Below are 26714 nucleotides of genomic sequence, written 5' to 3'. Positions count from 1 at the left end.
ATGATGATGATAATTAAATGTCAAACAAAATATGCCAGATTTTTTGTTGTTGTTGTTGTTGTCATAATGACAACAACAACAAGATGACGACAACAACAAGATCAACAACAACAACAACAACGAAAATTTCATCAAACAAACGGAAATTAAGAAAACATTTATTTTTTTCATTCCCTGTTTTTTCATTCTTTGTCAGAAGAAAAGAAGAAAAGAATCGAAAAGAATTTCATAACGAGATGATTCTATTGATAATAACCGAGAATAAAGAATTTTTTTTTTTTTTTGAAAATAGCAAAAATTCTGGGTTTCGTTTTTTTCAGTTTTTTGTTGTTGTTAAAATCAATTTCACTCTTATTTCACTGAATGGATCCTGGGATTATTAGTTGCAGGATGTAATTGATTGGTCGTCCGTTATCGGATTTCTTTTCAGGTTTTTTTCCAGTTTTTTTTTCGTTGAAAAACTTTTTTTTTTTTTTGTTAAATTCTGAAATGATTGAATTTCAATCGGGTAACAAAAATTTTCCCGGTAATTATATTTTGTTCACATAATTACGATGAAAATAATCGGAAAAAGAAAAAACTTTAAATTGAAATTTTATTGAATTGAATTTTTTATTTTGGAAAAAAAACTTGAAAATTTAAAAATTTTCAAGTTTTTCCCAACGGCCACTAGATGTCGGCAGTGGCCATGAGTTTTTTCGATTCGATTGAATACATGTGTCTTTCGAATGTTTGTTTGATGACCATTCGATGATCGATGGTAACCATTCGATGATAATTTTTTTTCTGAATGATTTTTCGATCGAAACAACCATGGATGAACAAGTAGAAATGGAAAAGCCAGAACAATTATCATCATCATCAAGAAAAAAAGAATTATTATCAATATGTTTACCACAAAAACGTTATTATCGACAACGTGCACATTCAAATCCAATTGCTGATCATTTTTTTGATGATTATCCAATAATACCGGATGATGTTGATTGGTCATCATTTTATCCAATTTATTCGAATGTCGAAAAAAATTCCGAATTTAATAATCCACAAGTAGAATTTCTTGATATTGGTTGTGGTTATGGTGGTCTTTTAATTGAATTATCACCATTATTTCCTCGATCATTAATGTTGGGTAATTATTTTTGTTGTTGATTTTTAGATTCTTTTTTTACTTATAATTTTCTCTTTATTTTTGATCAAAAGGTATCGAAATACGACAAAAAGTATCGGATTATGTTGTTGAACGTATACGTGCATTACGTATACAAAACCCTGGACAATTTAATAATATCAATTGTATACGTAGTAATGCAATGAAATATTTACCAAATTTTTTTCGTAAATCACAATTATCCAAAATATTTTTTCTTTTCCCTGATCCACATTTTAAAAAACAAAAACATAAATGGCGTATTATTAGCCAGCAATTATTATCCGAATATGCATATTTTTTACGTATTGATGGCTATGCTTATTTTGCAACCGATGTTAAAGAATTATTTGATTGGATGTTTAAACATTTCATGGAACATCCATTATTCATTGAAATCAAAGATGACGATCCTATAATTGAAAAATTTTCATTAACCGAAGAAGGAAAAAAAGTTAAACGTAATGGTGGACAAATTTGGCATGCTAAATTCAAGAGGATTGCGGATCCTTGTACAGAAAAATGATTAGAAATTTAGAAAATTCAAATTGAAAAATATTTGCTTTAAATAAATAAAATAAAACCCGAAACACTTGTTTTTTTTGGAAAAATTCTTTTTATTTTTCAAATCCAGAATTTTGTTTTTTTTAAATCAAAAAAAGAATGGTAAACAAAAAAAAATGTGTAGGAATCCATTCCTGGTCGTCGCCCGATCATTTATTTATCTTCTGGTTTATTATAGACTAATGTCAATCCACAACGACCACAATAATGACGATCAACATGATTGGCCATAAAAACACCAGCACCACATTCTTTATTTTCACATTCACGACGAAGACGAGTAATTTTCCCGTTATCATCAACTTTATAGAATTTCAATACGGCCAATTTAACCTTCTTTTTCTTATGTTTATTCTTTTTTGGTGTTGTATAATTTTTCTTCTTACGTTTTTTAGCACCACCTAACAAACCACCAAATGTTATATGAATTGTTGATTCATTTTCAATTCCATACGATTCAATTGTTTCTAAATCTTCCAACGGTTGTCCACCATAAATTAATCGTTGTTTATGATATTCAACACCTTCACTGAATTCAATCAATGATTTAAGTTTACCAACAGTATCCGATGGATTTACATTTACTACCAGTAGGCCTGATAGTCCTTTGACAAATAATTGCATGTTTGTCTGGTTTTTGTCGCTGTTTTTTTAGGATTTTTCTTCTGGTTTTTTTTCAGCAAATTTTCAGAACAGTGAAAAATGAATCTGGTGAAACAAAAACGGTAATTTAGAAATTAGAAATCAGTAAAATTGATTGAAAAATTGGAAATTTTCAGAAAAATTTAAGAAAAAATACATACCACATGCCACAAATGAAACAAACACACGCAGCACACGCACGGGGAAAAGGAAAAGACAGTGTTCAGGTTTGTGTGTGGCCAGTGCGAGTTCAACACACACACACACACAAAACAAAATAAAAAAGTTTCAAAACCCGTCATAAAGAACGTAAAAAATGAATTTTTATTTGAAAAAAAATTCTAGAATTAAAAAAAACACAGAATTTAAATAGATTTTTTCGTTACAGAATCTTAAAACATTAATTTCTGAAATGATTCAAGAATTTTGAAAAATGAAATCAAAAATGGAAATGGATTTTTAAAAAAGAGTGAAAAAAATTGAGTCAAATCAATGGTCAAAAATGTAATTATCTCTATGAATGAATCCAAAAATTTATTTATTGTTTTTTTTTTGGATAATAAAGATTTTGTTTTGTTTTGTTTTGATCAAGGATACCAAAAACAAAAACAACAAAAAACTTTTTGGTTTCAAAATTGGATCGCAATTTAAATGCGGAAAAAATATGAAAAAGTTTTGAATGAATATTACGTTGAGTGTGACTCAGTGTGTTTTGCATCCAACCAAAATGATTCGAATTTTCGAACGTCAAACCAAAAAACATCAACAATAGCAGCAACGATAATAATCAAAATCAAAATTCAAAAAACATTGATTTTCGTATCGATTGATCGACGAAATCATTTTAAGCAAGAAACACTGAACAACAACAACAAAATATGATTGAAAACAATAGCTGAAGAAAACGTGTGTTTTTTAAAAAAAGAAAATTTTTTGAATATTGAAATTCATTCAATCAACACCTGCTTTACTTTGTTATTATTAAGCAAAATATGAAAATAATGATTGAAAATATCAAACACAAAACAAATTGAAAAACATTTGTCCTTTTTTTGCTCACGAAATTATTTTGTTATTGAAATTTTTTTGATTTTCTCAACAGTGCCTTTTTATATTTTGTTGAAAAAAAAATTTGATTGCTCATCACCATTTGATCGATTGATTAATGGTCAAAAAAAATGAAAATTTTCTTCTTTTTTTGGCATATTATTCATTGGTCAAAACCATTTAATTTAATTTGATTTGATAATCATCATTATATAAAGGTATAAAGGTGTTTTCCATGAATGTTTGGCATTTGATGATGAAATAATTTTTGTTTCGCTTCTTGTTTTTTTCTACCAATATAGAAGATTTTCCCGTTATAATATATTTCAATGAAATGAAAACGTCAAGTCAGGAAAAACGAAAGGAATTATTCTTTGGAAATCAACCCTGTGTGTTCAACATATTGACAACCTGTTGATTTTATCGATTTGACACATCCTATTTGCTACATTTTTTTTTTGATTTTCGCTACATTTTTCAATTCAGGATAAAAGTGCCTATCATCATTTTCTCACCTCATAAATAACCACACAAGCTGTCAATAATGTCATCACCACCAACAATATCATCAAAGTCGTCAACGACGATGACTACGTCATCGAAGGAAACGATGGTCAAAAATAAAAATCTATCACCATTTTTAATTGAAAAAATTAAACAATTTTTGGATGATTATCAATGTGAATTAAGATTTAAAAAAATGAATCAATCATTAACGAAAACATCGACATCATCATCGTTGCGGACATTTTCATCAATGATTAGCGGTGGTGGTGGTTATGATTATGGTTATGGCAATAACAATAGTAATATGATTGCCGATCCAACAACAGCAAATGCCTTACAAACATCAACAGTTGTATTACGAAAGAAAAAAAATAAAAATAAAAATTCATCATTCGATGGTATCCAGTTATCAAATTATCGTATAAAATTCAACAATGTTTATGGTGAAATATTTGATTGGATTTATCATTTTTTATGGTTAAAGTAAGTTTGTTTTGTTTTGTTTCTATCAATTCCTCAATTCTTTGAAAATCAATTTCCACTTTGTTCTTTCCCCCAAAATGAATTCTTTCTGGAAAATTTTCCCATTACAATGATAGACAAATAGGATGAACAATAACAATCATTGAATTAGTCATCCATTTCAACATATAGAAAAGCCACAACCCCAAAATTTCATCAACATTATTATCATCATCATCATTATCATTGAGGCAAAACAACCTTTTTTTTGATGATTGTGATGAACAAGAGAGAGAGAGAGAGAGAGAAGGAAGAACGAAAGAGTTGGATAATAGAGAATAATAACATCAACAACAACAGAAAACATTATTGGAAGAGACTTCTTCGTTGTTGTTGTTGGCCAAATTGGCCAATAGCTTATTTTCATTGTTGGTTGTTGGCTGTTCAAGTAGCAATTTTCTTTTCTTCTTTTTTTTCAAATAATTTTTCATTCAGTTTCTATCAAACATATACAGAGAGAATAATATCTGCATTGACGATGATGACGAATTGAATCGAAGAAAACACGACGCATGTTTGAATCAATTTTTTTTTGTTTCCACAAAAGATATTTCCAAAAAGCTATACTTTAATTCGTTTTAGTTTAGTGTCTGTCTTCGTCGTCTTCGTCATCATTATTTTATCCGCATTGCACCGGTATCTCATCATAAAATTCTGATTTTTTTTAGTTTGTGTTTTTTCAAATTCTTTTCATCAGATTCTCTATGATATCAAATTCTGTATCGAATAAGTAAGCCCAGAATGTTTTTTTTCTATCAAAAATTCTTTGTTTTTTATCAATCAAAAAATTCTTTGCTTGAATGAAATGTCATCAAAGGATTGTGTGCGTGTGTTAGTCTGTGTCATTTCGATTTTTTTGATCTTTTGTTGTTGAAATCTTTTCTCTCTTTGTGTCACCAATTTTCTCCCCCAAAAAAAAAAAAAATCTTTTTTGATTGATTTGTCCCAATTTTTCTTTCATCGAAAGATCAAAATCGATTGATTCAATGATCTTTTGACTTGATTTTTTTAGTTTTTTTTTGATGAAAAAATTATACAGGGTGTGACTTTTTCGGTTATACCGGTTTTTTTTCTTCTGGTTAATTTTGTCGCATTGAAGAATATCATTTGAGTGTTTTTTTCCTGCAATATGTTTTGTTTGGCCAGCTAAACAAACAAACAAACAAACAAACAGAATATTCTTGAAATATATTCGGCTGTTTCCAATCTTTATATTCTAGTGTCTATATAGTGTATGTGTGTCTGGTAACCCAAGAATATTCTAGCTCTATGATGCAACATTACATCACTCAAGATTTCATCGAAAAGTTTTTTGACCCAGACAAACAGACAGACACAGACATAGTTTCTCTTGTTCATAAATTATCCATTATTGTAATAATCTTTATTTTATTTAAATTTGAAGAAAATTATTCAAAATTTCAAAGTTTTTTTGTTTTTCAGAAATCAAAACATGTCTTTATGTGTAATTTTTGGGTTGCTAAAATTAAACATTCTCTGCCATCCATAACTCTTATGTCAGTGTGTGTGTGTGTCTCGGTGTCTCTGTTTTTTTTTTCGGTAACCGAACCATGATCATGTTGGCATCCATCGACTATGACGAAGTTTTTTCTTTTCTATTTTTTCCCAATAATGATGATGATTACATGACATATCATGACACTAGTTGCCATACATAGTGTGAGAGAGAAAATTACTATATTGTTTTGTTGTTGTTATATAATCGTATTTCGTGCATGAAATAATTGAAACATATCGTGATTTGAATGCCTATTTCAAAGGGATGAATTTTCGGCAAAAAAAAAAGGATATTTGGATCGAAATAGTTGATCCAAAATATCATCACTCACTATCTATCAATAGTGGAAATAGATCAAGGAGTTTTCTTTCGTTGTTGACTATTTCCACCCAATCATTTGCCAATTGATGATAATGATGTCATTATGATAATAATGATGATGGTCATTTTTTAAAAAAAATCTTTGATTCAATATCTTTGTTGATGGATGATTCAAGTACGAAAAGATCATTTTTTTTTGACCTTTTTAAAAAAATTGATGATAATGATAAGGATGAGGAAATCATTATCGTTTGAAAGAAAAAAACGATAAAATTGTTTCACAATGAAGAAAAATACTGTTAATGATGATATACAATAGAATATGTGTGTGTGTGTGTGTGTTTCATTCGTTTATTGTCTTTTTTCTTGTTGTTTTGTTCGTTCGGTGAAATGAAAAATGAAAAGATTATTGATTTTATCATCAATGTCAATCTCAATAAGTAATATATCAGATTTCATCATTATGATGATAATCTACAAAAAGTACGTGTTTTTTTCAAATGAAATTTGAAATTTTTCGTTTTTTTTTGCGAAAAAACTATTGGCTATTTCTACCTTTGAATTAATAATGTTGTCCATTGTTGAAGGACGTAGCCATTTTTGTTACTTTTGATTTTAGTAATGAAAAATTGAAAAGAAAATGAAAATTATTGATTGAAACAAAATGAATCAGAACGTAAACTGAAATAGTTAAACCCTATCATTATCATCATCACCTTGATTATTGATTTTTGATTTTTTACAAATGAAATTTGTCTAATTTCTCTTTCTCGAATGATGAAATATTTTGAAAACTGAATTAATTAGATTTACAATGATGATGATGGTGATGTTAAAATAGACTCTATAAACACAGAATGAGATTAACTAAAACACTAAGGATGATGAAAAAAATGTTTCATGATTTTAAGATTTTCAGAAAAATTTTGGATTTCATTAACAACCAAAACAACAGCGATTTCCGTGTTTTCATTTTTCAATTGTCAACGTTTTTTCAATTTTCCAGAAACAAACGATAATTAAATCTTTTTTCTTTTTGAACATAATCTGACTATAGCTAACTGCTACTGGATTGTTTAATGTCAACCTTTTTTTTTTTGGTGAAATCTTGAACTTTTTCGTAAGAAAACAAAAATCTAGATCAAATCTCTCTCTTTAGATTTCTCAAATAAAAGACTTTTTCACACACTTTTTTGAAAAAAAACAAAGATAAAATGAATGATTCGTGATTCTTGTCTTTTTTCATCTTGAAATTCTTGTTGCTGTTGTTAGAGATTTTTTCTTTTTTTTTATTGTTTTTAAAGATTTTTTCCTACTTTTTTTCTTCTTTAATGATAATTAAATCTCTTTGCTCATTTTAATGATGAAATACAATCATCTTTCCTTACCTTTACCTGTGTGTGTGTATCTGATTTCCCAAACAAAACAAAACAAAAAAAAAAAAAAAAGGTTCATTAGCATTCTGTTGTTTTGTTTTTTGAACAGATTTTTTTTTCTCTGTTTCGTTAATGATAATGATGACAATTGTTGTTGTTGTTGTTGAGATCGGGTTTTGTCAATTCAATTCATTCATCATTTAAATTGTAGTTTTATGATGGAAAAAAACAATAACAAGAACAACAACAACACAGAGAGAGAGAGAGAGAGAGAGAGAGAGAGAGAGAGAGAGATGACATTAATCATTATTTTACCTAAAGGTGTATTACAGATTTTTTGGCAAACCATCTGGTTTTTTACCTATGTACGATATATGTGAATTTTTTTTGAATTTTTTACTTGCCCAGTTGTTGATGATGATGGATAATTATCATTTTTGATATGTTGGTGGCTTGTTGCTTACTCAGTCTACCTCCGCCCAAAAAAAATAGTCTTTTTATTTGGAAGATAGCCAAAAGCATACACACACACCTACGCTACCTTTTTACTTGATGAAATACCTGGTGATTTATATGATGTGATGATGATGGTGATGACCATTACACTGAAATCCATCAAACAAACAAAATCACCATTTTTGAGCAAAAAACAACAATAATAATATTCAGGTGTCTTTAGTTTGGACTATATGTTTAGTTTGTGTTTTTGGTTTGGTTGATTAATGAAGGGGAAAAATTTTCCCGTAAACAAAAAAAAATATTAATGGAAATTTTCTGGCTGAATTTTTCGTTTTTTTTGTTTTGTTTTCAGACCTTTTGAAAACCTATGATTAAAAACAAACTGTTTGTTTGTTTGTGTGTGAAACATTTCATTATTTTGAGGTTGATAATTTCAAAAAAAAATTCAAACATTATTTGTTTAGGTGACATATTTTTTTCCATTTAGAAATTTTCTGGCAAATTTCTTTTCTGGAAACTTTTTTTCTCCATAAATTTTTTGTTTGATTAATCAAGCAAACAAATTGACTGCCAAAAAACTAAATTTCAATCTTTTTTTTGTTCCAAAAAATTCCAAAAAAATTTCTAATTTTTCCCATTTTTAATTTAATTTTTTTCAATTCAAAAAAAACAAAACAGAAATTGTCCAATTGAATTAGCCACAATTGTTGCCATTCAAATAGCCACAAAAATGAGTCAAGATATTTTAAATGAATTCAATTTGAATAATCATAATAATTCATTAAATATGATGAATAATATCAATAATAATAATAATAATATCGATACTATCGATACTAAGCATCAACATAATAATCATTTGGATCATCAATCAAATATGGATACAACAACATCAAGTTTTGATGATATACAAATGGATAAATCACCAGCATTATCATCATTATCATCACCATTGAATATCAGTTCCGCAACAACCATTATGGCTGATAATGAATCACCGACAACGATTGATGGCACAATGATGATGGAACGATCTTCATTACCAAGTGGTTAGTATTACAATTTTTTTTTGTTGATTTATTAGCTTTTAATTAATTGGTTAATTAATTATGTGTGTGGGTGGCCCAAAAAAATGAAATGAAAATATGCCCATTATTCATAATATATCATATTTCACTGATAACCAGAGTCTCTTTAGTTTGAAAAGGGTTGAAAAGCCAATTTTTGTTAATTTAAATGATTGATTGATTGTTTGTTTAGTTAAGATTTTGCTTTTTTGTTTTTCGCTATCTGGTTCACTTTATCAATTTTTTTTTTTTTGGAAAAAAAGCGGCGAAATATAGACAGAGAAAACATTGGCGATAATTGTCATATGTGTGTCAAATCATCTATGACCGAGCTAGTTTTGTTTTCCATTTTGTTTTTTTTTTTCCATTTTTTTTGATCAAAAATTATGTCAACAACAGCAACAACCGAAAGCGACCAGAACAGAACGAAAAGCGAATATAGATTATCAATTTTGATTGATTAATTGGATTGTATTGACAAGTGAAATGAAATGAATACAGGTATTGATTACAATGATTTTTTCATTTTTTTGTTGTTGACAAAAGAAAAAAATGAAAATGAAAAAATTATTCACCTTTTTTTTCTCCCCACACATATATTTTTCCCTTCACTTTTTTTTTTTCTTGTCTTTCTTGATCTCTCTATCTCGCTCTCAGGTACATTTGATAATAATAATAACCTGGCCAGGTCCCCATTTTTTTTCTCGAAAAAAATATTCAGTAATTTTTCAGTAGTTTGTACTGTTTGTTTGTTTATTGTGATTGATTTGTGATTGATTGGTAATTCGACAATGTAGGGGGGAAATAGAGGAACTAACTTTGGCAAATCGAAAAAATTTGTAAAAAACATTCAAACCCTATGTGATATATTAGCATCATCTTTGTCTGTGTGTGTGTGTGTGTTATACATGCAAAAAGTCTTTTTGTTTCTTTGGTCAATTTGTGCTGTGTTGTTTGTTTGTTTGTGGGAAAAATTGAATTTTTTTAAAGTTTTTTTTTTAAACAAAAAACAAAAATGTTTTCATTCATACGGCTATTGAAATCAATGTTTTTACGAATATTTTTTTTCATACCAAATTTTCATCGTCGTATTCGTAATGATAAAAGTATTTTTCTTGTTTTGTTTTGCTTTGAAAATTTTTTTCCAACAAAAAAAATCTAATTCTTTTTTCGTTTTTTCAGCACTTTGTTCACATGATTTGGCCAAACAATCACGTGAACTTGTTGATGATTGTCTACAACAATTTGGTAATAATCCTGATCATGCTATTTCAATGGTCAATGATTATTTGGATAATAATGATAATCATTGTAAATCATTGGAAAATTCGACAACAAACAGCAGTAATAGTGATGATGATAATTCAAAATCATCATCATTATCAACATTTAAAACATCTGTTTCGGCTATTAAAAATCGACGACAATCTATGGAAGATCGACATATTATTATACAGAATTTAAATAAAGCATTAGGTTTGGATGTAAGTCAAGTTTTGCTGTTGTTCGTTGTTTTGATTTTGAAATTAATGACAAATTTTTTTTCCCGTTTTAGTTACCAAAAACATATAGCTATTATGCAATATTTGATGGTCATGCTGGTATTGATGCAGCTAGTTATTCAACAGCACATTTACATCATTATCTGGTTGAAAGTGAAGCATTTCGTAATGGACAAATGGAAGATGCATTTCGACAAGCATTCCATAAAACTGATGAATTATATACAAAACGTTTACGTGAAGATGGTATTGATAAATTAAAACCAAGTGGTACAACAGCAATTTGTGCATTAATTGAAGATAATAAAAATGTTTATCTTGCATGGGCTGGTGATTCACAGGTAAAATTTAATTTAATTAACATGTTTTTTTTTGAATTTTGTTAATTTTTTTCTGTTTCAAATAGGCTGTATTAGTACGTAATGGTTGTCATGAAGAAATAATGTTACCACATAAACCTGATATGGAAAGTGAAAGGATTCGTATACAAGATCAAGGTGGTTTAGTTATCTATATGGATACATGGCGTGTAAATGGTATACTATCAGTAACAAGAGCTATTGGTGATCCTGAACATAAATCATTAATAATTGCTGATCCAAGTTTTTCAACATTTCAAATTGATTCATCATTAGATTTTTTAGTACTTGGTTGTGATGGTTTATTTGATCATTTAAATGGACAAGATATTACATCAAATGTATTTGAATATCTTTGTAAAAATGAAAATAATGATCCAGAATTAGTACAACAAGGTGTTTCAGCTTATCTTGCTGAACAAGCTATACAAGAAGGTTCTAGTGATAATATTACAAGTATTGTTATATTTTTTAAACCATTTGAACAATTAATTGCAACTGGTTTATATCCAACAAATCAAATTGAAAGCAATCAAGAAGAATCAATGATTATAAATGATACCAATGCTGCTGCTGCTGCACTTCCAACAACAAATGGTGGTCATTTTCCTTATACGGATTTTGCTGAATTACCAATCGGTATTAATTATAAATTAACATCGAATGAGAATTTATCTTCACCAACAACAACAATCGATTTGGATGATCAAAATTATCAATCACAATCGAATAATAATACTAATGATATTATTGAATCTTCTATGGAATTACCCGAATCAAAAGAAGAACAGCCAATTGAAAATAATGATGATGTTGATATCGATGATAATAATCTTGAACATTGTCAAGATGAATTTGGTAAGTTGGTTTTTCTTTCTCCCTTCAAAACAATAATAATTTATGATACACAAGGTTTGCGTAGGTGAATTTGATGATGATGACAATTTTGCCAAAAGATCATCAAATCCACCTACACTTTGATAGTAAATCAGTGAGAGAAACTTAGCCAGAAAAGAGAGAGAGAGAGAGACAGCACTCTGTTACCGAACTTGATTTTAATTTTAAAATTTTGAATTTCTGACAACAGAAAACAAGAAATGTCAATTCTTAATAAATTAAAAACAACAACAACCAGAAACAAACAAAGGAAAAATCTAATTACAATTTTGTTTCTTCTTTTTTTTTTCACACAAAATCATCATAATAATAATAATGGCAGGTTTCTTTTGAAAAAAAAGGTTTGCAGTATGAAGATGATATTACATCATAATCATCATCAAGATTGGCTTATTGTGGTTGTGTTGTGTTGTTTTTCTCCTCCCCCTTTTTGAAATAATGATAATGGTAATAATTTTAAAACCAAACTTGAACGAGAAAAAAAATCGGTTCATTTTTTTGAACTGAAAAAATGTTTGATGCGAGAATCCATAATAATAATAACCATAATATAACAATAATAATAAGTAATTTTCAATTCGAATCAAGTTTTTTTTGTTTTGCAAGAAAAAAAGCTTGTTGAATTCTAGTTTGTCCGTGTCTGCGAGTGTGTGTGATTTGTAGATGATGATGATGGTTTGGGTAATGATTATGGTGTGTGTGGATTCAGGTTTCTGGTTTTCTGGTTTATTCTCCATGTTTCTCTCTCTCTCTCTCTCTCTCTCTCTCTCTCTCTCTCTCTCTCTCTCTCTCTCTCTCTCTCTCTCTCTCTCTCTCTCTCTCTCTCTCTCTCTCTCTCTCTCTCTCTCTCTCTCTCTCTCTCTCTCTTTTGCTGTCATCATCATCATTTTTTTCTGGAAAGCCATTAATTTTTTTGTTTGTTTGTTTGCTTGCTTGAAAAGAAAAATAATCCATCTAGATTGGAAAAAAATAGGTGGAACCCTCAATGAATGAATGAATGCTGAGAGAAAATTGATGGATGAATGAATTTGAGTGTGTCTGTAAGGAAGAGAGAGAGAGAGAGAGATAGTTGTTTAGTTTTGTTTCTATGAGAATCACCCTGTATATCATATATATAGACAAGTCTAGGAGCCATAAGGAAGGTTATATAATGTAATGTGTGTGTGTGATGATGATGATGGTGGTATAGAATCTTTGGTTGCCAGAAGAATCAACAGTTTTTTCTTTCCTGGAGTTGTAAGTATAGCATGGGGAGAGGCTGTGTATGTTGGTATGGTGTTTTGAACATTTAGAAAACAAAAACATTCATTTTTTTTTGCCGGATTCAAATCGTCGTATGACGTTTTCTTTCTTTCCTTTATTTTGGTGTTTTTATCTCATATACATGACGCCGACAATCAACCAAACAGCCAACCAACAGATTTGATCTATAGATTTTTGTTGAAAGAAAAAAAAATTGATGTTGCGCGGTGGCGCACACCGGCACATTGTTGTTTATTCAAGTTTATTTCAAAAAAAATTTTAATTTGAAAGTTTATTTTTAGTTGTTGTTTTGTTTTAATCAAACAATTTCACTTCTTCTTTTCAAATGCGCTTTATATGCAAACAAACAAACATCCATCAGCCAAAAATTCATTCATCCGATTTTTCAAAAAGAAAATTAGGATTTCGGTTGGTTTGATTTTTGTTTTTGTTGTTTTTTTCTAATAACCGAATCGAATCAAATGATGATGATTATGTCAATTTTGATTTGAACGAAAAAAGCGTTACTTCCTTGAATCAAAATCAAGTTTTTTTTTCTCTCTCTCTCTCTAAAGGTTTTTGTCATGCTAATAATGTGATTTTTCTCTTTTGTCTTTTTCTATGATGATAATGATTTATAGATTTCGTGCGAACAACAACAACACCGACCGAAACAATCATCTTAAACGATAATAATAATCAAACAAAATCAATCGATATTGATGATAATAATTGTTTGATGGTTGATGAACAACAAGAAGATCAAAACGTTGACGATAAAAAAGAACAGGAACAACAACAACAGTTAAAAGAAGAATTATCATCATCATCGGCGGCAACGATAATGGAAAAGACGACATTATTATCGGATTATAATAATGATGATAATAATAATAGTGGTGGTGTAGGTGGTGGTAAAATATTATCATCAATTATTAATGATGATGATAATAATGGTGAGAATTTTGATCAACATTTCAATCATCATAATGATGATCATGATGAGCAACAACCACAACAACAACAACAGGAAGAAAATTCAAAAGTATTGATTGAACAATCAAAACAGAAATCATTTATGAATGAATTTGATGATAATCAACAACAACAGCAACAACAAATGGATCAAATGGACAATTTTTTCAATCAATCATCGTTCAATGATACTAATAATATGAATAATAATCCATTTGATTTGTTGGCTGATCAAAAAACGTCAACATCGTCGACAAATCGTACAAGTATTAATCCATTTGAAAATAGTAATGCAAATATAACAATTATGTCTGCTTCACCATTCGATGATAATAATGATAATGATGGCGATGGTGATGGTGATGGTGGCAATATTATGAATATGGAACAATCAAATAATGATCAAACAGAAATTTTATCCATTTCAAATGATCCAATGATGGATATGATGATGATGATTAATCAATCAGATTCGAAAATTGTTGATGCTGCTCTTGATTCTTCATATGATAATGATGATAATGAATTAGCCGATGATTTTATGTTTGTACAACCGAATCGTTCAACGGATGAATCAACAAATTTTCCTACAGCAACAACAACAATTACCGAAAATATACCCGGTACAATGATATCACCAATGTTATTGATGAATTCACAATTTGAATCTGGTTTATTATATGATCAACAAGAACAGCAACAACAACCGGAACCAGAAACGGATGGTTCATGTTTGATTCAAAATGAACCACCAGTTTTGTTAGAAAATGATGTAGATCAGGTAAATGTGTATTTTGAAAAATTAGAAATTTTTTTAACAATGTTTTTGTTCAAAAATAGCCATCCACTAATGATCATTTTGAATCGAATGAATTAAAAGAACCGCAAGAACCGGTGGATTTTAAACAACCGGAAATTATTTGTGACATTGGAACAACAACAGCATCAGCAGTCGAAGAAGGAGAATGTTCAAAATCATTTGAAATTCAAAATGATTCAATGTTGGATGAAAAAATGATTGATATTGATCTATCGGCTGGTCAACAACAAGCACCGGTTACTACTACCGATATTGATAATTTTGTTGATGAAATGTCTGCATTAACATTACAAAATAATTCAGAAATTATGAATATTGCTACAAATGATCATCAAAAGAATGGTGATATTCTTATCAACAATGAAATGTCTAATCTAAATAATGAAATAATCAATGATAATAATTTGGAGGATTCTAAAGTTGTTTTGGATGATCAAGATCAAATTAATCATGTTGAAAGATCTGTACCAAAATTTGAAGAAACAAATTTAGATGATAATCTTGTATCGTTACCACCACAATCGGCCAATGAAATACAGATTCCTTTGGTTGAACCAACAACAACAACAGTTGATAAAAAGGAAGAAGAAATCTCAGAAAAAGTTCTATCTGAAATACAACCGGCTATTACCGCTGTGGCTGCTGCTGTGGCTGCCGCTTCTGCTGTTGCTGTCAAAAGTACTGTTCCATCAAAAGCAACAATCAAAACTGCTTCATCTACGAAATTACCGGCAACAAAACCATCAACAACAACAGCAACAAAAACAACATTATCAAATACGAAAAAAACTGGTGTTACAACAAAATTAAGCAATTCTGGTACCAAAACCAGTTTAGCACCTAAAACTACAAATCGTTTGACAACGGCTACCGCTAAATCATCATCAACAACAACAGCAAGTAATAAACCAACAACAATCGCTAAAATTGGTGATAAAAAACCATTGACAAGTACTATATCATCATCAAGATTGACAACAACTACAAATCGTTCAACAACCGCAACAAATCGTCCAACAGCATCAACAACCAAATCATCAACAGCAACGGCTTTATCGGCTAAACCGATGCGTACAGCTTTGACTACCCGTACAGCAACAACAACAACAGCATTGAAATCAACATCAACTAAACCTGCATCAACAACATCGACGACTGCTGCATCTTCTGTACCAAAAACAACTCGTCCAACAACAACAACAGCAGCAACGAAAACAGCGTTAAAACCAAGAACAGCGATCACATCATCGACTAATGTTGCGGCAAAAAAACCAATGACAACTTCAACGACTGGATCCAAAGTTGGATCAATTCGTCCAGCAACCAAAATCACCACCACTACGACTACAACCAATGCCATCAATAAACCTTTAGCTTCAAAAGCTACAAACATAACGAAAAAAACAACACCGATTACAAAATCTTCGGCCGTTTCATCAACATTGAAAAAAACAAATAATACTCAAAATGATGTGAAAAAAACTGTACCGAAAATTCCACGAACATCATCAACAACAACAGCATCAACAAAATCAACAACTACAAATGGTGTTAGTAATGGTGATAGTGGAAAAAATATGGCAGTACCAAAAAAACGACCTCCGCCGCCACCAACCCCTCAACAACAGCCACCAACAACATTGATGACAACATCAAATTATTCACATAAACGTACCAGTCTAATAAGTCCGGAAAATTCATTGAAACAAGAATTGGAAGATGCTGCTTTGAATGAAATGAATGCAAATGCTGCATTAGAAGCAGCAGCAGTAGCTGCTGCTACTGCTGCAGCTTCCGCATCTGAACAATTTAATGGATCAAATTGATTTGATTGATTGATTTTGCTAAACAAACATACATCACATAACCCCGGTAATGATTGAATTTCAATTCGATTTCGTCTAGTCATCATTATCCTTTTAAAATAATTGATTGATTGATAAAATAATAATGATTTTGAACTCGAAAAAAATAAAACAATAACGAAATCCACTAAAACCACAAATCCTCGATCTATGACAACTGATTTGATAATTGATTAAATACACCACTTCAAAATGCATTAATAGATTTAATAACAAACAAATTGTACTACAATGATACCAGATGGTTAACAAACAAAAAAAAAAAACATCAAACAACCAGACGAGATATTTATACTTTGAACGCACTTTCTATTTTTTTTATATTCAAAAACCAAGAATCCACTTTTTAAAAAATACCATACCATACCATTAACATAATGATGATAAATTGAATTTACATTGATTGATTGATTTCTCAAATGATTTTTATAAAAAAATGACAGCAAATCTCCCTTCAAATGATAAGCCTTTTTTCAACAAAACAAAACAGAAAACAGAAAAAGAAGAATTTTTGATGCATTCATTTTTATTAATTAATTAATATTTGATAATTTGATTTGAAATCTGAATAAATAAATAAAAATTACACATTTTATTAATTTAAAAAAAAGGATTTTCGTTTATAATTTGAATTCTGTGACCAAAGGAGCGAAAGGATTTTTCGTTTGCATCATTAAATTGGGAGGAAAAAAGAATTTTTTTGGCAACAACAACAAAAATGAACTTGGTGAATTTTGGTTTGTTTAATTTCACCAAATATTACATTTTTGTTCAGGATTCATTGATGATCCTTTTGGACAATTGAATGCATCAGAAAATTGTGGTGAATTTGATAATGTACCAATAACACGATATTGTGATGGTGTATGTGGATCATTTCGGATTTGAATTTTTAATGCTTCAGGTGTATTCACTGAACACCATACCTGTGCAAAACCAATAAAAAATAATTGATTTTGTGTAAAATTCAATCCAGGTAATAGAATATTTTCACCACTTTCTTTTGACCATTTTGTAAATGCCTATTTGCAGTGCAAACAGAAATCGATTATTGAATGTTTGATGCAAGCATCCACGAACTTACATGAAAAGCCGATGTAAGACCACCATTATCGGCTACATTTTCACCTAATGTTTGTTTACCATTAACATGATCGGTACCAATTTGATATTTTGAATATTGTTCTTGAAAACATTTCATTCTTTCTTTAAATTTTAATATTGTACCATGTTGCCACCATTCATGTAGATTACCTTTTTTATCATATTCTCTTCCTTCTACAGAATTTATTTTTTTTATCAATTTATCAATAAAAATTAAAAAAAATCAACTTACGATCATCGAATGCATGTGTCAGTTCATGTCCCATAACAACACCCATTGCACCGAAATTGAGCGCTTTTGGTCGATTTACATCATAAAATGGTGGCTAAAACAAAAAAAAATTCAATTAGAAAAATTAAAATCAAACAAATTTTTGCCAATTTTTACCTGAAGAATACCGGCTGGAAAAGCTTTATGAAAAAAATGAACAAAATGAACAAACAGAAATTATTGAATCCAAATCAAATCAAATATGAATATAATTTACCAATCTGATTTTTAGTTGGAGCATAATAGGCATTAACAACCGGTGGTGCCATATCCCATTCACTTTTGTTTGTCTATGAAAATCAAACATCAAAAATCAATAATCAAAAATCAAGAATCAAAAATCAACAAGGGATACATTACCGGTTTATCAATTTTTTTAATATATTCATTCAGAAGAAAAATATTTGCATTAATACTATTTTTAAAATATTGATCATCTTTTACTATTAACTGGGTTAAAATTGATTGGAGGTTTGGAAAAGTAAAAATTTTGTAATTTTTGTTAGTTTCCTTGTAATTATAATTTCTTTTTTTTAAATAAAAATTAACACTTACATCCTTATAACGTTTATTTAATTTTTTTTCATTCAGAATAAAATCCGGAAAACCAATCATATCGGTTATGGCATCAGCTTTTTCCATTGCCAGCTCTAATGTTTGCCGATCCATCCATGTTAAATTATCTAAATGTTCTTTGAATGCATCTTTAATTTGTTTGATCATAATTTTACTTTCATTTTTTGATTCACCACGAAATGCCGAATGAACAAATATTGATCCGACAGCAAAACCAAGTACCGAACTTGTATCACTAATACAATAACGCCATTGACTTGAACTACCTTCCGAACCGATTAATACCTGCGTAAATGTTTTGGCTGCATCACGAAATGGTTTCGATAGATATGTAACCATTGGTTGTACTACTGACCATACTATTGTATTCACTAATATTCTATATTTGAAAAAACATTTAAAGGGTTAAATTTTTAAAATTTAATTACACATAGGACAAATACATACGTTTTATTATCATTATCACTTAAATGTTGTTCAATTAATTTGGATAAATTTGAAAAAAATTCCGGTGAATAAACAACAATGGATTCATTTTCATTGATTTCACGTTTAATCGGAGCGAATGCTTCACGAAAATATCCAATCCAATCAATGAATGGTGCTAATTTATTCAATTCCGATAATTTCATTTTATGATAAGTTTTTTGATCATCACGTAAATCTTCCGGTGGTATTAGGATTTTCGAAATTTTTCGTTCAAATTCTAATACTTTTTTCATTTGCACCCGAGTCGAAGATTCATCACCACCACCAAGCAATACACCAACTTTAGTCATAAAATCCAAATATGCAACAATTATTTCATCATTATCAGTTTTATTTAGATAATAATCTCTTGGCATTATAAAACTTCCTTGTTGTAAATTTAAAACATTTTTTGTTGAATCTTTTTCATCAGCACTAACTGACCATTCAAAAAGACCACCACGATTATAACGATTATGCATTAATGTTAGTTTACTTTGTAAACTCCATGCTTGTACATCAAAACCACCGCTTATATTCCAACCACCAATCTAAAATCAGGAAAAAATGAAAAAATCAATAAGTCAATCAATCAATCGATCGATCATCAAATAAACATTACCAGATCAATAAATTCTTGCATCGGTTTGGCTTTTAATTTTTCAATAATTTTATTACGATCCATACATGAATCATAATAGATTTTTGCTTTACGTTCAGCATCACTAAATTTACGTTTTTTATCTTCTATGGGGAAAAAAAAGAACATTTTTTCTCAAACAAAAAATCACCAACAAACGAAAAAAACTTACCGAAAACATTTTTCAATATAAGTTGATTATCTTGTGTTAATTTACCAAACGTTCCCCATGATGCATGACTATCGGGTAATGGATTTTTTCGAATCCAACCACCACATGCATAATGATAAAAATCATCACATGGATTTATTGATTCATCCAATGAATCAATAATTGAACTTGATATTGAAATGCATTTAGGTTTAAGGCATAATAAAGCTGTCATAACAAACAAAGAAACAAGAAAAAAAAACGGAATTCAGTTAAAAAATTCGGGAAAGTTTCCGGAAAAATTTCTGGAAAGAACTTTTCGGAAAAATTTCTCTTACAATTTTCATTGGTTAAATGAACCTGCAATATTGGATACGGTTGTAATAATAATATCATTGATAGTACAAATATTATTAATGTTAATAATATAATAGCTAAAAATGATATTTTTTCAAATTGTGTCCAACGTGACCAGAAAAAATTTCTTTTATTACCAAATACATTTGATGTTGTTATGAATGATATTGAATAATTTTCATTTGTATTTGTATTTGGATTTTGATTGTTGTTGTTGTTTTGTACCATCGATGATCGAATATTATCATTCGATGATGATGATGATGATAATAGATTCTGTGATCTTATGAATGGATCATTATTATTTCTCGATGTTACATTGGCGTTAGTGGCGTTAGTAGAATCATCATTAATCAATTGAATATTACTTGAAAAATGTGGATTACCAATACTGGTTAGATTATTATTTGTAAACATTAAATTTATTGATGATGATTGATCATCATCTAATAATTCTTCACGATGATAACCGGTTACTGGTTTTAATTGTAATGTTGCCATTATAGTTTGTTGTTTTTGATTTATTAATTTTATTATCGATTATTACATTGATCCATTATCATTAACACTTTGATGGTGGCAGATTTTGCATCCAAGTTTGTTACGATTTCCAATCTTGATTGATTTTGGAATGTTATTTTGGTTTTCGTTCGGTTTTATTTTTGTTTGGCAAAAATGACTAGTATCAAATATCAATAAAAGTAATTAACGAGTATTATTAAATTAGGGTTAAATTTTTGTTTTGTTGTTTGATCATTTGGTCATCAAATTGATGCAATATTTCAGCAAATGTAAAAGTGAAAAACGAGAAAAATATTAACGCCTCGACGACAACAACAACAATGAAAAAAATGTAACTAGATTTTGAATGGCAGACATTTTTTTGTTCGTTGATCAAAATCAGTTAATGATGATGATGGTGATTCGAATGGTCAGTCGAACACACACATTTTGTTCAATTAATTGATTGATTGATTGATTGAACATTTCATTTTTTGCCTGCCCGGGATTCAGCCATTTACTTTGATGATCTATATGATTTGGCTTGGTTTGGTTTGTTTGTTTTTCTTTTTTTCATCACAATCATCATCGCAAGATAAATTTCGCATCAATATTTTTTTCTGTTTGGTGTATGGTGTGTTTGGTGTTATTCCAAGAAAAATTATTCAATTATATAGAAGGCAATGATCAAATGATTGATGATGGTGGTGGTGGTAGAATTATGAATCAAAAAGATATATATAGCATCTGTATCAAGTGTGTGGTGCGTGTGTATGCGTGCAATGTTTTTCTTGTTGTATTTCGAATCGCCAAATCATTCGGTTCTATATAAATCAAAGAATGGCAAGAGAAACTTTTCGGGATTCAGTTTGGTTTGATTTTTGGTTTGCTTTCATTAGAAAAGAAAATTTGCACTGAAATTTTTTTTTCAAAAATCAATTTAGAAAAATCAATTGGGATTTTCTGTTTTGTTTTTTTCGGTTTCGGTTTCAAATTTTCAAATGGATTATTACATTGAAATCATAAGATTTTTTTATTTTGTTTATTTAGTTTTTCTGGGAAAAAACAAAGCAAAAAATTGTACCGAGAAAAAAATCACGAGATTTTCGATCAAAAAATAAAAATTGAGAAAAACGAATGATGATCATAAAATGTATTATGGATCAACAAATGATACCATAATATAACGAACACCTTTAGTTACTGTTAATCCTTCATGAAAATGTGTTAAACGACCAGGATGTATCAATGACCAACCAACACGAAGATTTGTTATTGAACAATTTTGTCGTATAAATCGACAACCACCACCCTGTTTATTTGGAGAGGGGGAAAAAATTTTTTCAAAAAAATGTTTCCAAACAAAACCAAAAACAAACCTCATAATCAATATTTGGTCGATTCAAAGCAATATTCACCGTATAAGTTGATGCATCATGATGTGGCCGTAAAAATGCCTGTTCATTTGGATGATAACGTACAACAAAATTCATTATTGCTTGTGGTGGCTGTTAGAAAGAAGAAAAATTTACAAATTTGTAATTAGAATGACTCTCTCCATATATATTCGTCAATGAACATACATCATGATAATAACCGATAAATATTTTCTCCTGTACTGGACGAATATATTCCCGTAAAAAATATAACCATTGTTGTTCAAGACCAACTTGTTTCATATGTATATCAACTGTTGGTACATTTTCATAACCACCAGCTAAACGTGGATCTTCATTTTTACCCGCTGACCATTCACCATTATTTTCCATTATTTCTATTATTGGTAAAAACAAAAAAATTAATCAAAAAACTTGACCAAGATTTCAAACAAACCAATCAAATGTTGACAAAACACAGGTGTTACAATTGGAAACCAATAAACATCATGACATGGTTGTTCAATAATATTATCATCTAATAAATTTTTCGTATAATTTTCATGTATATAACGTTTACGCCATTCAATTTCATTTGTATAAATTTCATAAAATTCCCAATGTTTCAATTGAAAATCAATATTATCCATTTGTGCTAAATGACCATAATCATTTTCGTTTGTTACGAACATAAATATACCATTCAAACGAAGAATATGACAAAAATACATTTCTGGATCTAATGATTCACCACCATCACCATCAATATCATCGTTTTTATGTTGTGGTTGTTGATGATTTCGATATGATAATGGAAATTTCCATTGTTGATTTTTTGTTTGAAAATTTTCCTGATTTAAAATGGTTGATGATTTTATTAGATAACATGATGATATGAATGGTACATTCCATATTCCTCTGTTTGAAACGAGAAAGAAAGAAAATTTTGAAAGAAAAAAACGTTAAAAAATTCAAAAAAAAAAAACAAAAAAATCCATCACATTCTGCGCATATCTGATTCGAATGCATGATTAGGATGATGATGGAACGAAGAAACAAACAAAAACATTCGAACAATGTTTTTTGTTTGTTTGTTGTTTGAATGAATGAATGAATGAAAATAATAAAGGAAGATGATGATGATGATAATAGAATAATTCAATAAGGGTTATTTATTATGATTATGGCGATGATTATGATTTACTATATAGCCCTTTTTTCATATATATTTAGGGATGTTTTCATACTGAAAGAATGGAGAAAAAACTTATCGGACAACCGAGAAAAAAATGGCTGAACAAACAACAAACAAATACGACATTTAATAATGTGGACAGGAAGAATTTCTATCTTGAAAACTGAAAAAAAATGATTTAAATTTTCATTGACGATGATGATTTTGATGAAAAAGAATACCAAATCTTTCTACATCTATCTAATGATAATAATGATTATTATAATGATAATTATCATTGATGAATGTAATTGTCGTCGTGGTAAAAGTAGCCGCCGCCGTAAAATGCGTAAACAAAATTCAAAATTATTATTTCATAATAGTAATTCAAAACGTGCCGATTATTATATGAATGTTGATGTATGAATGTATAGTGTTTTTCTATAGAAAATTACCTAAATATTAATTAACCTTTTGATTACTTAATTAATTAGGGTGCACAAATAATACGATCATCACATTTTGATTATGAATTCTATCTTGGTCATAAAATTATATTCATTTGTGTGGCTACTGGTGATCCATTACCAACGTAAGTTTTGTTTTTAAAACACGTGGTTATTTTCAATCCTAAAATTTCTCTAATTTTGGTCGTTCTAAAATAAAGAATTACCTGGTTTAAAGATGGTATCGAAGTGGATAATAGTTTCAATACTAATCTACATGTAAGTGTCTTGTTTGCTTAAATCAAATTAAATTAACCATTGATTTTCAAATCAAATCAAAGATAAATGAATGGAAATTTGGTGAAAAAGAAAAAGAAGCACAAATAAAAAGTAAATTAGAAATTGATCCAGCAAGACAAATGGATTCCGGTACATATGAATGTATGGTTAGTATCATTAACACTTAACACTATCCTTGTCTTTGGGTGTTTTTTTTAATAACAATTTTTTCGTTTCTCAACAGGCAAACAACAAATATGCAGTGGATCGAAAAAATTTTAAAGCCGATTTTTAAAAAATGTCAAAAAATTCTCAAATATTTACCTTCGTTCATTTTTAATAATTTGAACATAATCATGTGAACGTGAATAATAACCATCATTAGTAATTGTACCCCAAAAATTTGACCAATATTCTTTTGGTCGAACTAGCATTGGTGCAATTATTGATCTGTAAAAAAATAGAGAAAATCGATCGATTAATCGATTGATTGATTCAACCAAAAATCAAATTCAAACTTACCGATTAGCTTCAATTAGTTCGTGAAGTGTTTTTGAATTTGTTAACCGAACATCACTATCAACAACAAACAAATAATCACAATTGATACGTTGACATTCATCACTAAATGAAAATAAAAACGTTTTTTTTTTTTTTTGGTTAAATTTTTTCCATTGAAAATTGATTGATCGATTGGGTTGAAATAGGAAAAAAACTTACAGATAATTATTACGTAATTGCCATTCATTAGCTAATTTTGTTTCTGAATATTGAAAATTTTTATAAAATTTTCCGAAATTTTCGGAAAATTCCCCGATTTGTTCATTATGAAAATCCATATTTGATTGTATGAATATTGTTATACGATTTTTCGGGTAATCCATTGATTTCAAATAATCAAGAAATTCCGGGAAAAATGGTGTTGGTTTCAATATGATAATGGCCATTAAAACATGTGGATAATCTTCATGATCAATGTTATCTAATTGAATACGTGATTCATTACATGATTGACAACCAATCGATGGATGCCATGATCGGGCCAGATAATTTCCCAATGAATTTAATGGAATTTTACTTGCACCATTTCCATGTATAATCAATGGAAATGTTTGTGTTTTTTTATTATAAAGAAATGTTTCGGCAACATTTTTATTTGTTCCTTGTTGTTGAGGACTAAATCGTATTTCAACATCACCAATTTCACCATTAAGATTTTGAAATAAATAGGAATTCAAATCTAAACGAATACCAAAATGTTTACGATATTTTTGTTCCAGATAAATTTTTGTATAAAATAATTGATCATCATCATCATCATTTAAATCCTGGGCAAGATTAACAATTTTATAAAGTTCCGGTGCAAAACCAATAAAACCACCTGAATTTAGATAACGTTTACCATCCGATTTTGGATATGATGCCTGTTAAAAAATAGTTAAATATTAAAGAAAATTCCGGAAAGTTTCTCAACAACAGAAATACACACATACCGCCAATGATATATCAGGCCAACAATATTTTTCCGATGAAAATACAACATTTGCATTGAATGTTTGAAATTTTTTAACGATTTCATCGCTGTTACCATTTAGGATGACATCATAACTATCGGTAAACAGTATAAGCCGGTTATCATGTTCATTTTGTATTGATTCTAAATATTGACGTAATAATCGGATTTTTTGTCCACCACCACTTTGTCTAGCTACATCACCACCTTTCCATGGTTGATTTAAGCCAAGAATTTCAGATTTTAAGCCATAAATCTTTAATGAACGATTAAAACGTTCAAAACCATCGGTTATATGTGTTGCAACCGATACAACGATCAAATCTTTTACTAGAACAAAGCAAAAAACAAAATCAGTCAAAAAATCAGAGAAAAAAGTCAAAATACCTTACCTTTTCTAGTTGTCAAAACAATTTCAATCAATGATAACAGAATAAAGAAAATGGCGATTAACTTTGATTTGTCCATTATTCATTGCAAAATTGACTAAATTCGGTTGAAACAAAAACAAACAAAAAAGCTAATGCGGAAATCACAAAAATGAACGAAAACTTTGATGTCATCAACCAAGACAACGCCTTACAGCTTGGATTTTTTTTTTGTTACCATAAAGAAGAAAACATGTGTTTTGTTTACATTATTATCATCTTCTTCTTCAACTAGAAAGATTCACATCAAATCCATATCAAACCACAAGCTAATAATCCATACATGTTTTTTTTCTGCATGAAATGAACATGGTCGGAGAAAGCATAAACAAATTTTCTTTATCCAAATGTTGTTGTTGTTGTATGGGTAGTGTGTCTAGTATTTCTATATGATGATAAAGATAGACTCAACCGAAACCGAAAACAAATATCTATGCTGTTTCTGTTCTTAGAGATTTTTAACCCACCACCACCACCATGCATGGATTCAAAAGAAACTTTTTGCGCAAGTCTTATTCTTGTCTCCAAATGCCGAACAACATTTGTTTCGAATCAAATTCTGTAAAAGTTCAATCAAAAAGCCAAAAGTTCAACAC

At 29.2% G+C, this 26714-nt stretch overlaps 6 protein-coding genes across 9 annotated transcripts; 3 read left to right on the top strand and 3 right to left on the bottom strand.

Annotated features, from left to right (window-relative positions):
* The first annotated feature begins 681 nt into the window (after positions 1 to 681).
* On the top strand, positions 682 to 1761 carry LOC113794108 (tRNA (guanine-N(7)-)-methyltransferase). The gene is made up of 2 exons (XM_027344197.2): positions 682 to 1132; positions 1204 to 1761. Exons 1-2 carry the CDS (start codon positions 751 to 753, stop codon positions 1674 to 1676), a joined length of 855 nt encoding a protein of 284 aa, XP_027199998.2. The 5' UTR covers positions 682 to 750; the 3' UTR covers positions 1677 to 1761.
* On the bottom strand, positions 1744 to 2676 carry LOC113794110 (ubiquitin-ribosomal protein eS31 fusion protein-like). Its single transcript, XM_027344199.2, has 2 exons — positions 2518 to 2676; positions 1744 to 2422 (listed from the first exon to the last, which is right to left on the bottom strand). Exon 2 carries the CDS (start codon positions 2336 to 2338, stop codon positions 1868 to 1870), a length of 471 nt encoding a protein of 156 aa, XP_027200000.2. The 5' UTR covers positions 2339 to 2422; positions 2518 to 2676; the 3' UTR covers positions 1744 to 1867.
* An 813-nt stretch (positions 2677 to 3489) lies between these two features.
* Positions 3490 to 17113, top strand: LOC113794107 (uncharacterized). Of its 3 annotated transcripts, XM_027344196.2 has the most exons (8): positions 3490 to 3621; positions 3706 to 4393; positions 8786 to 9156; positions 10357 to 10658; positions 10730 to 11017; positions 11083 to 11893; positions 13816 to 14930; positions 14990 to 17113. In XM_027344196.2, exons 2-8 carry the CDS (start codon positions 3948 to 3950, stop codon positions 16793 to 16795), a joined length of 5139 nt encoding a protein of 1712 aa, XP_027199997.2. In that variant the 5' UTR covers positions 3490 to 3621; positions 3706 to 3947; the 3' UTR covers positions 16796 to 17113. The 3 variants fall into 3 exon arrangements, with proteins under 3 accessions (XP_027199997.2, XP_075676942.1, XP_075676943.1); XM_075820827.1 differs by lacking the exons at positions 3490 to 3621; positions 3706 to 4393 and adding an exon at positions 5122 to 5162; XM_075820828.1 differs by lacking the exons at positions 3490 to 3621; positions 3706 to 4393; positions 8786 to 9156 and adding an exon at positions 10139 to 10280.
* A 323-nt stretch (positions 17114 to 17436) lies between these two features.
* Nep3 (M13 family metallopeptidase neprilysin 3) lies at positions 17437 to 21562 on the bottom strand. Of its 2 annotated transcripts, none has more exons than XM_027344194.2 (11): positions 20383 to 21562; positions 20066 to 20272; positions 19876 to 19997; positions 19233 to 19804; positions 18765 to 19164; positions 18570 to 18659; positions 18427 to 18499; positions 18327 to 18349; positions 18171 to 18264; positions 17919 to 18112; positions 17437 to 17856 (listed from the first exon to the last, which is right to left on the bottom strand). In XM_027344194.2, exons 1-11 carry the CDS (start codon positions 20900 to 20902, stop codon positions 17584 to 17586), a joined length of 2568 nt encoding a protein of 855 aa, XP_027199995.2. In that variant the 5' UTR covers positions 20903 to 21562; the 3' UTR covers positions 17437 to 17583. The 2 variants fall into 2 exon arrangements, with proteins under 2 accessions (XP_027199995.2, XP_027199994.2); XM_027344193.2 differs by having other exon boundaries at positions 19876 to 20000; positions 20383 to 21561.
* Positions 21563 to 21908: 346 nt separating this feature from the next.
* Plod (procollagen lysyl hydroxylase) lies at positions 21909 to 26387 on the bottom strand. The gene is made up of 9 exons (XM_075820829.1): positions 26083 to 26387; positions 25671 to 26020; positions 24898 to 25601; positions 24700 to 24801; positions 24502 to 24627; positions 22736 to 23196; positions 22486 to 22676; positions 22282 to 22410; positions 21909 to 22214 (listed from the first exon to the last, which is right to left on the bottom strand). Exons 1-9 carry the CDS (start codon positions 26156 to 26158, stop codon positions 22059 to 22061), a joined length of 2295 nt encoding a protein of 764 aa, XP_075676944.1. The 5' UTR covers positions 26159 to 26387; the 3' UTR covers positions 21909 to 22058.
* On the top strand, positions 23439 to 24830 carry LOC113794109 (immunoglobulin domain-containing protein oig-4-like). Its single transcript, XM_027344198.2, has 5 exons — positions 23439 to 23872; positions 23947 to 24044; positions 24120 to 24177; positions 24240 to 24344; positions 24422 to 24830. Exons 1-5 carry the CDS (start codon positions 23669 to 23671, stop codon positions 24470 to 24472), a joined length of 516 nt encoding a protein of 171 aa, XP_027199999.1. The 5' UTR covers positions 23439 to 23668; the 3' UTR covers positions 24473 to 24830.
* Positions 26388 to 26714: the final 327 nt, after the last annotated feature.

Source organism: Dermatophagoides pteronyssinus, unplaced genomic scaffold (assembly GCF_027571235.1).
Source record: "Dermatophagoides pteronyssinus isolate colony J.1.1.1.1 unplaced genomic scaffold, Derpt_VIB-CSIC_2022.12 sq0008, whole genome shotgun sequence".
Classification (NCBI taxonomy): Eukaryota; Metazoa; Arthropoda; class Arachnida; order Sarcoptiformes; family Pyroglyphidae; genus Dermatophagoides; species Dermatophagoides pteronyssinus.
Note: the sequence above shows the minus strand (reverse complement) of the source record. Positions and strands in the feature narration are given on the sequence as shown.

What these genes read in the sequence shown, in the direction of transcription:
- LOC113794109 (XM_027344198.2), top strand. Translation starts at nt 23,669, where the DNA reads ATGATGATTTTGATGAAAAAGAATACCAAATCTTTCTACATCTATCTA. An exon ending in ATTATTATATGAATGTTGAT is followed by an intron (nt 23,873 to 23,946) that starts GTATGAATGTAT and finishes TTAATTAATTAG; the next exon opens with GGTGCACAAATAATACGATC. An exon ending in ACTGGTGATCCATTACCAAC is followed by an intron (nt 24,045 to 24,119) that starts GTAAGTTTTGTT and finishes TCTAAAATAAAG; the next exon opens with AATTACCTGGTTTAAAGATG.
- Nep3 (XM_027344193.2), bottom strand. Translation starts at nt 20,902, where the DNA reads ATGGCAACATTACAATTAAAACCAGTAACCGGTTATCATCGTGAAGAA. An exon ending in TATATTGAAAAATGTTTTCG is followed by an intron (nt 20,001 to 20,065) that starts GTAAGTTTTTTT and finishes TTTTCCCCATAG; the next exon opens with AAGATAAAAAACGTAAATTT. An exon ending in TAAATAAACGTTATAAGGAT is followed by an intron (nt 18,660 to 18,764) that starts GTAAGTGTTAAT and finishes ATTTTAACCCAG; the next exon opens with TTAATAGTAAAAGATGATCA.
- LOC113794108 (XM_027344197.2), top strand. Translation starts at nt 751, where the DNA reads ATGATCGATGGTAACCATTCGATGATAATTTTTTTTCTGAATGATTTT. An exon ending in TCCTCGATCATTAATGTTGG is followed by an intron (nt 1,133 to 1,203) that starts GTAATTATTTTT and finishes TTTGATCAAAAG; the next exon opens with GTATCGAAATACGACAAAAA.
- LOC113794107 (XM_027344196.2), top strand. Translation starts at nt 3,948, where the DNA reads ATGTCATCACCACCAACAATATCATCAAAGTCGTCAACGACGATGACT. An exon ending in ACGATCTTCATTACCAAGTG is followed by an intron (nt 9,157 to 10,356) that starts GTTAGTATTACA and finishes TCGTTTTTTCAG; the next exon opens with CACTTTGTTCACATGATTTG. An exon ending in CATGGGCTGGTGATTCACAG is followed by an intron (nt 11,018 to 11,082) that starts GTAAAATTTAAT and finishes TGTTTCAAATAG; the next exon opens with GCTGTATTAGTACGTAATGG.
- Plod (XM_075820829.1), bottom strand. Translation starts at nt 26,158, where the DNA reads ATGGACAAATCAAAGTTAATCGCCATTTTCTTTATTCTGTTATCATTG. An exon ending in TGTTTTGACAACTAGAAAAG is followed by an intron (nt 26,021 to 26,082) that starts GTAAGGTATTTT and finishes GCTTTGTTCTAG; the next exon opens with TAAAAGATTTGATCGTTGTA. An exon ending in GAACTAATTGAAGCTAATCG is followed by an intron (nt 24,628 to 24,699) that starts GTAAGTTTGAAT and finishes ATTTTTTTACAG; the next exon opens with ATCAATAATTGCACCAATGC.
- LOC113794110 (XM_027344199.2), bottom strand. Translation starts at nt 2,338, where the DNA reads ATGCAATTATTTGTCAAAGGACTATCAGGCCTACTGGTAGTAAATGTA.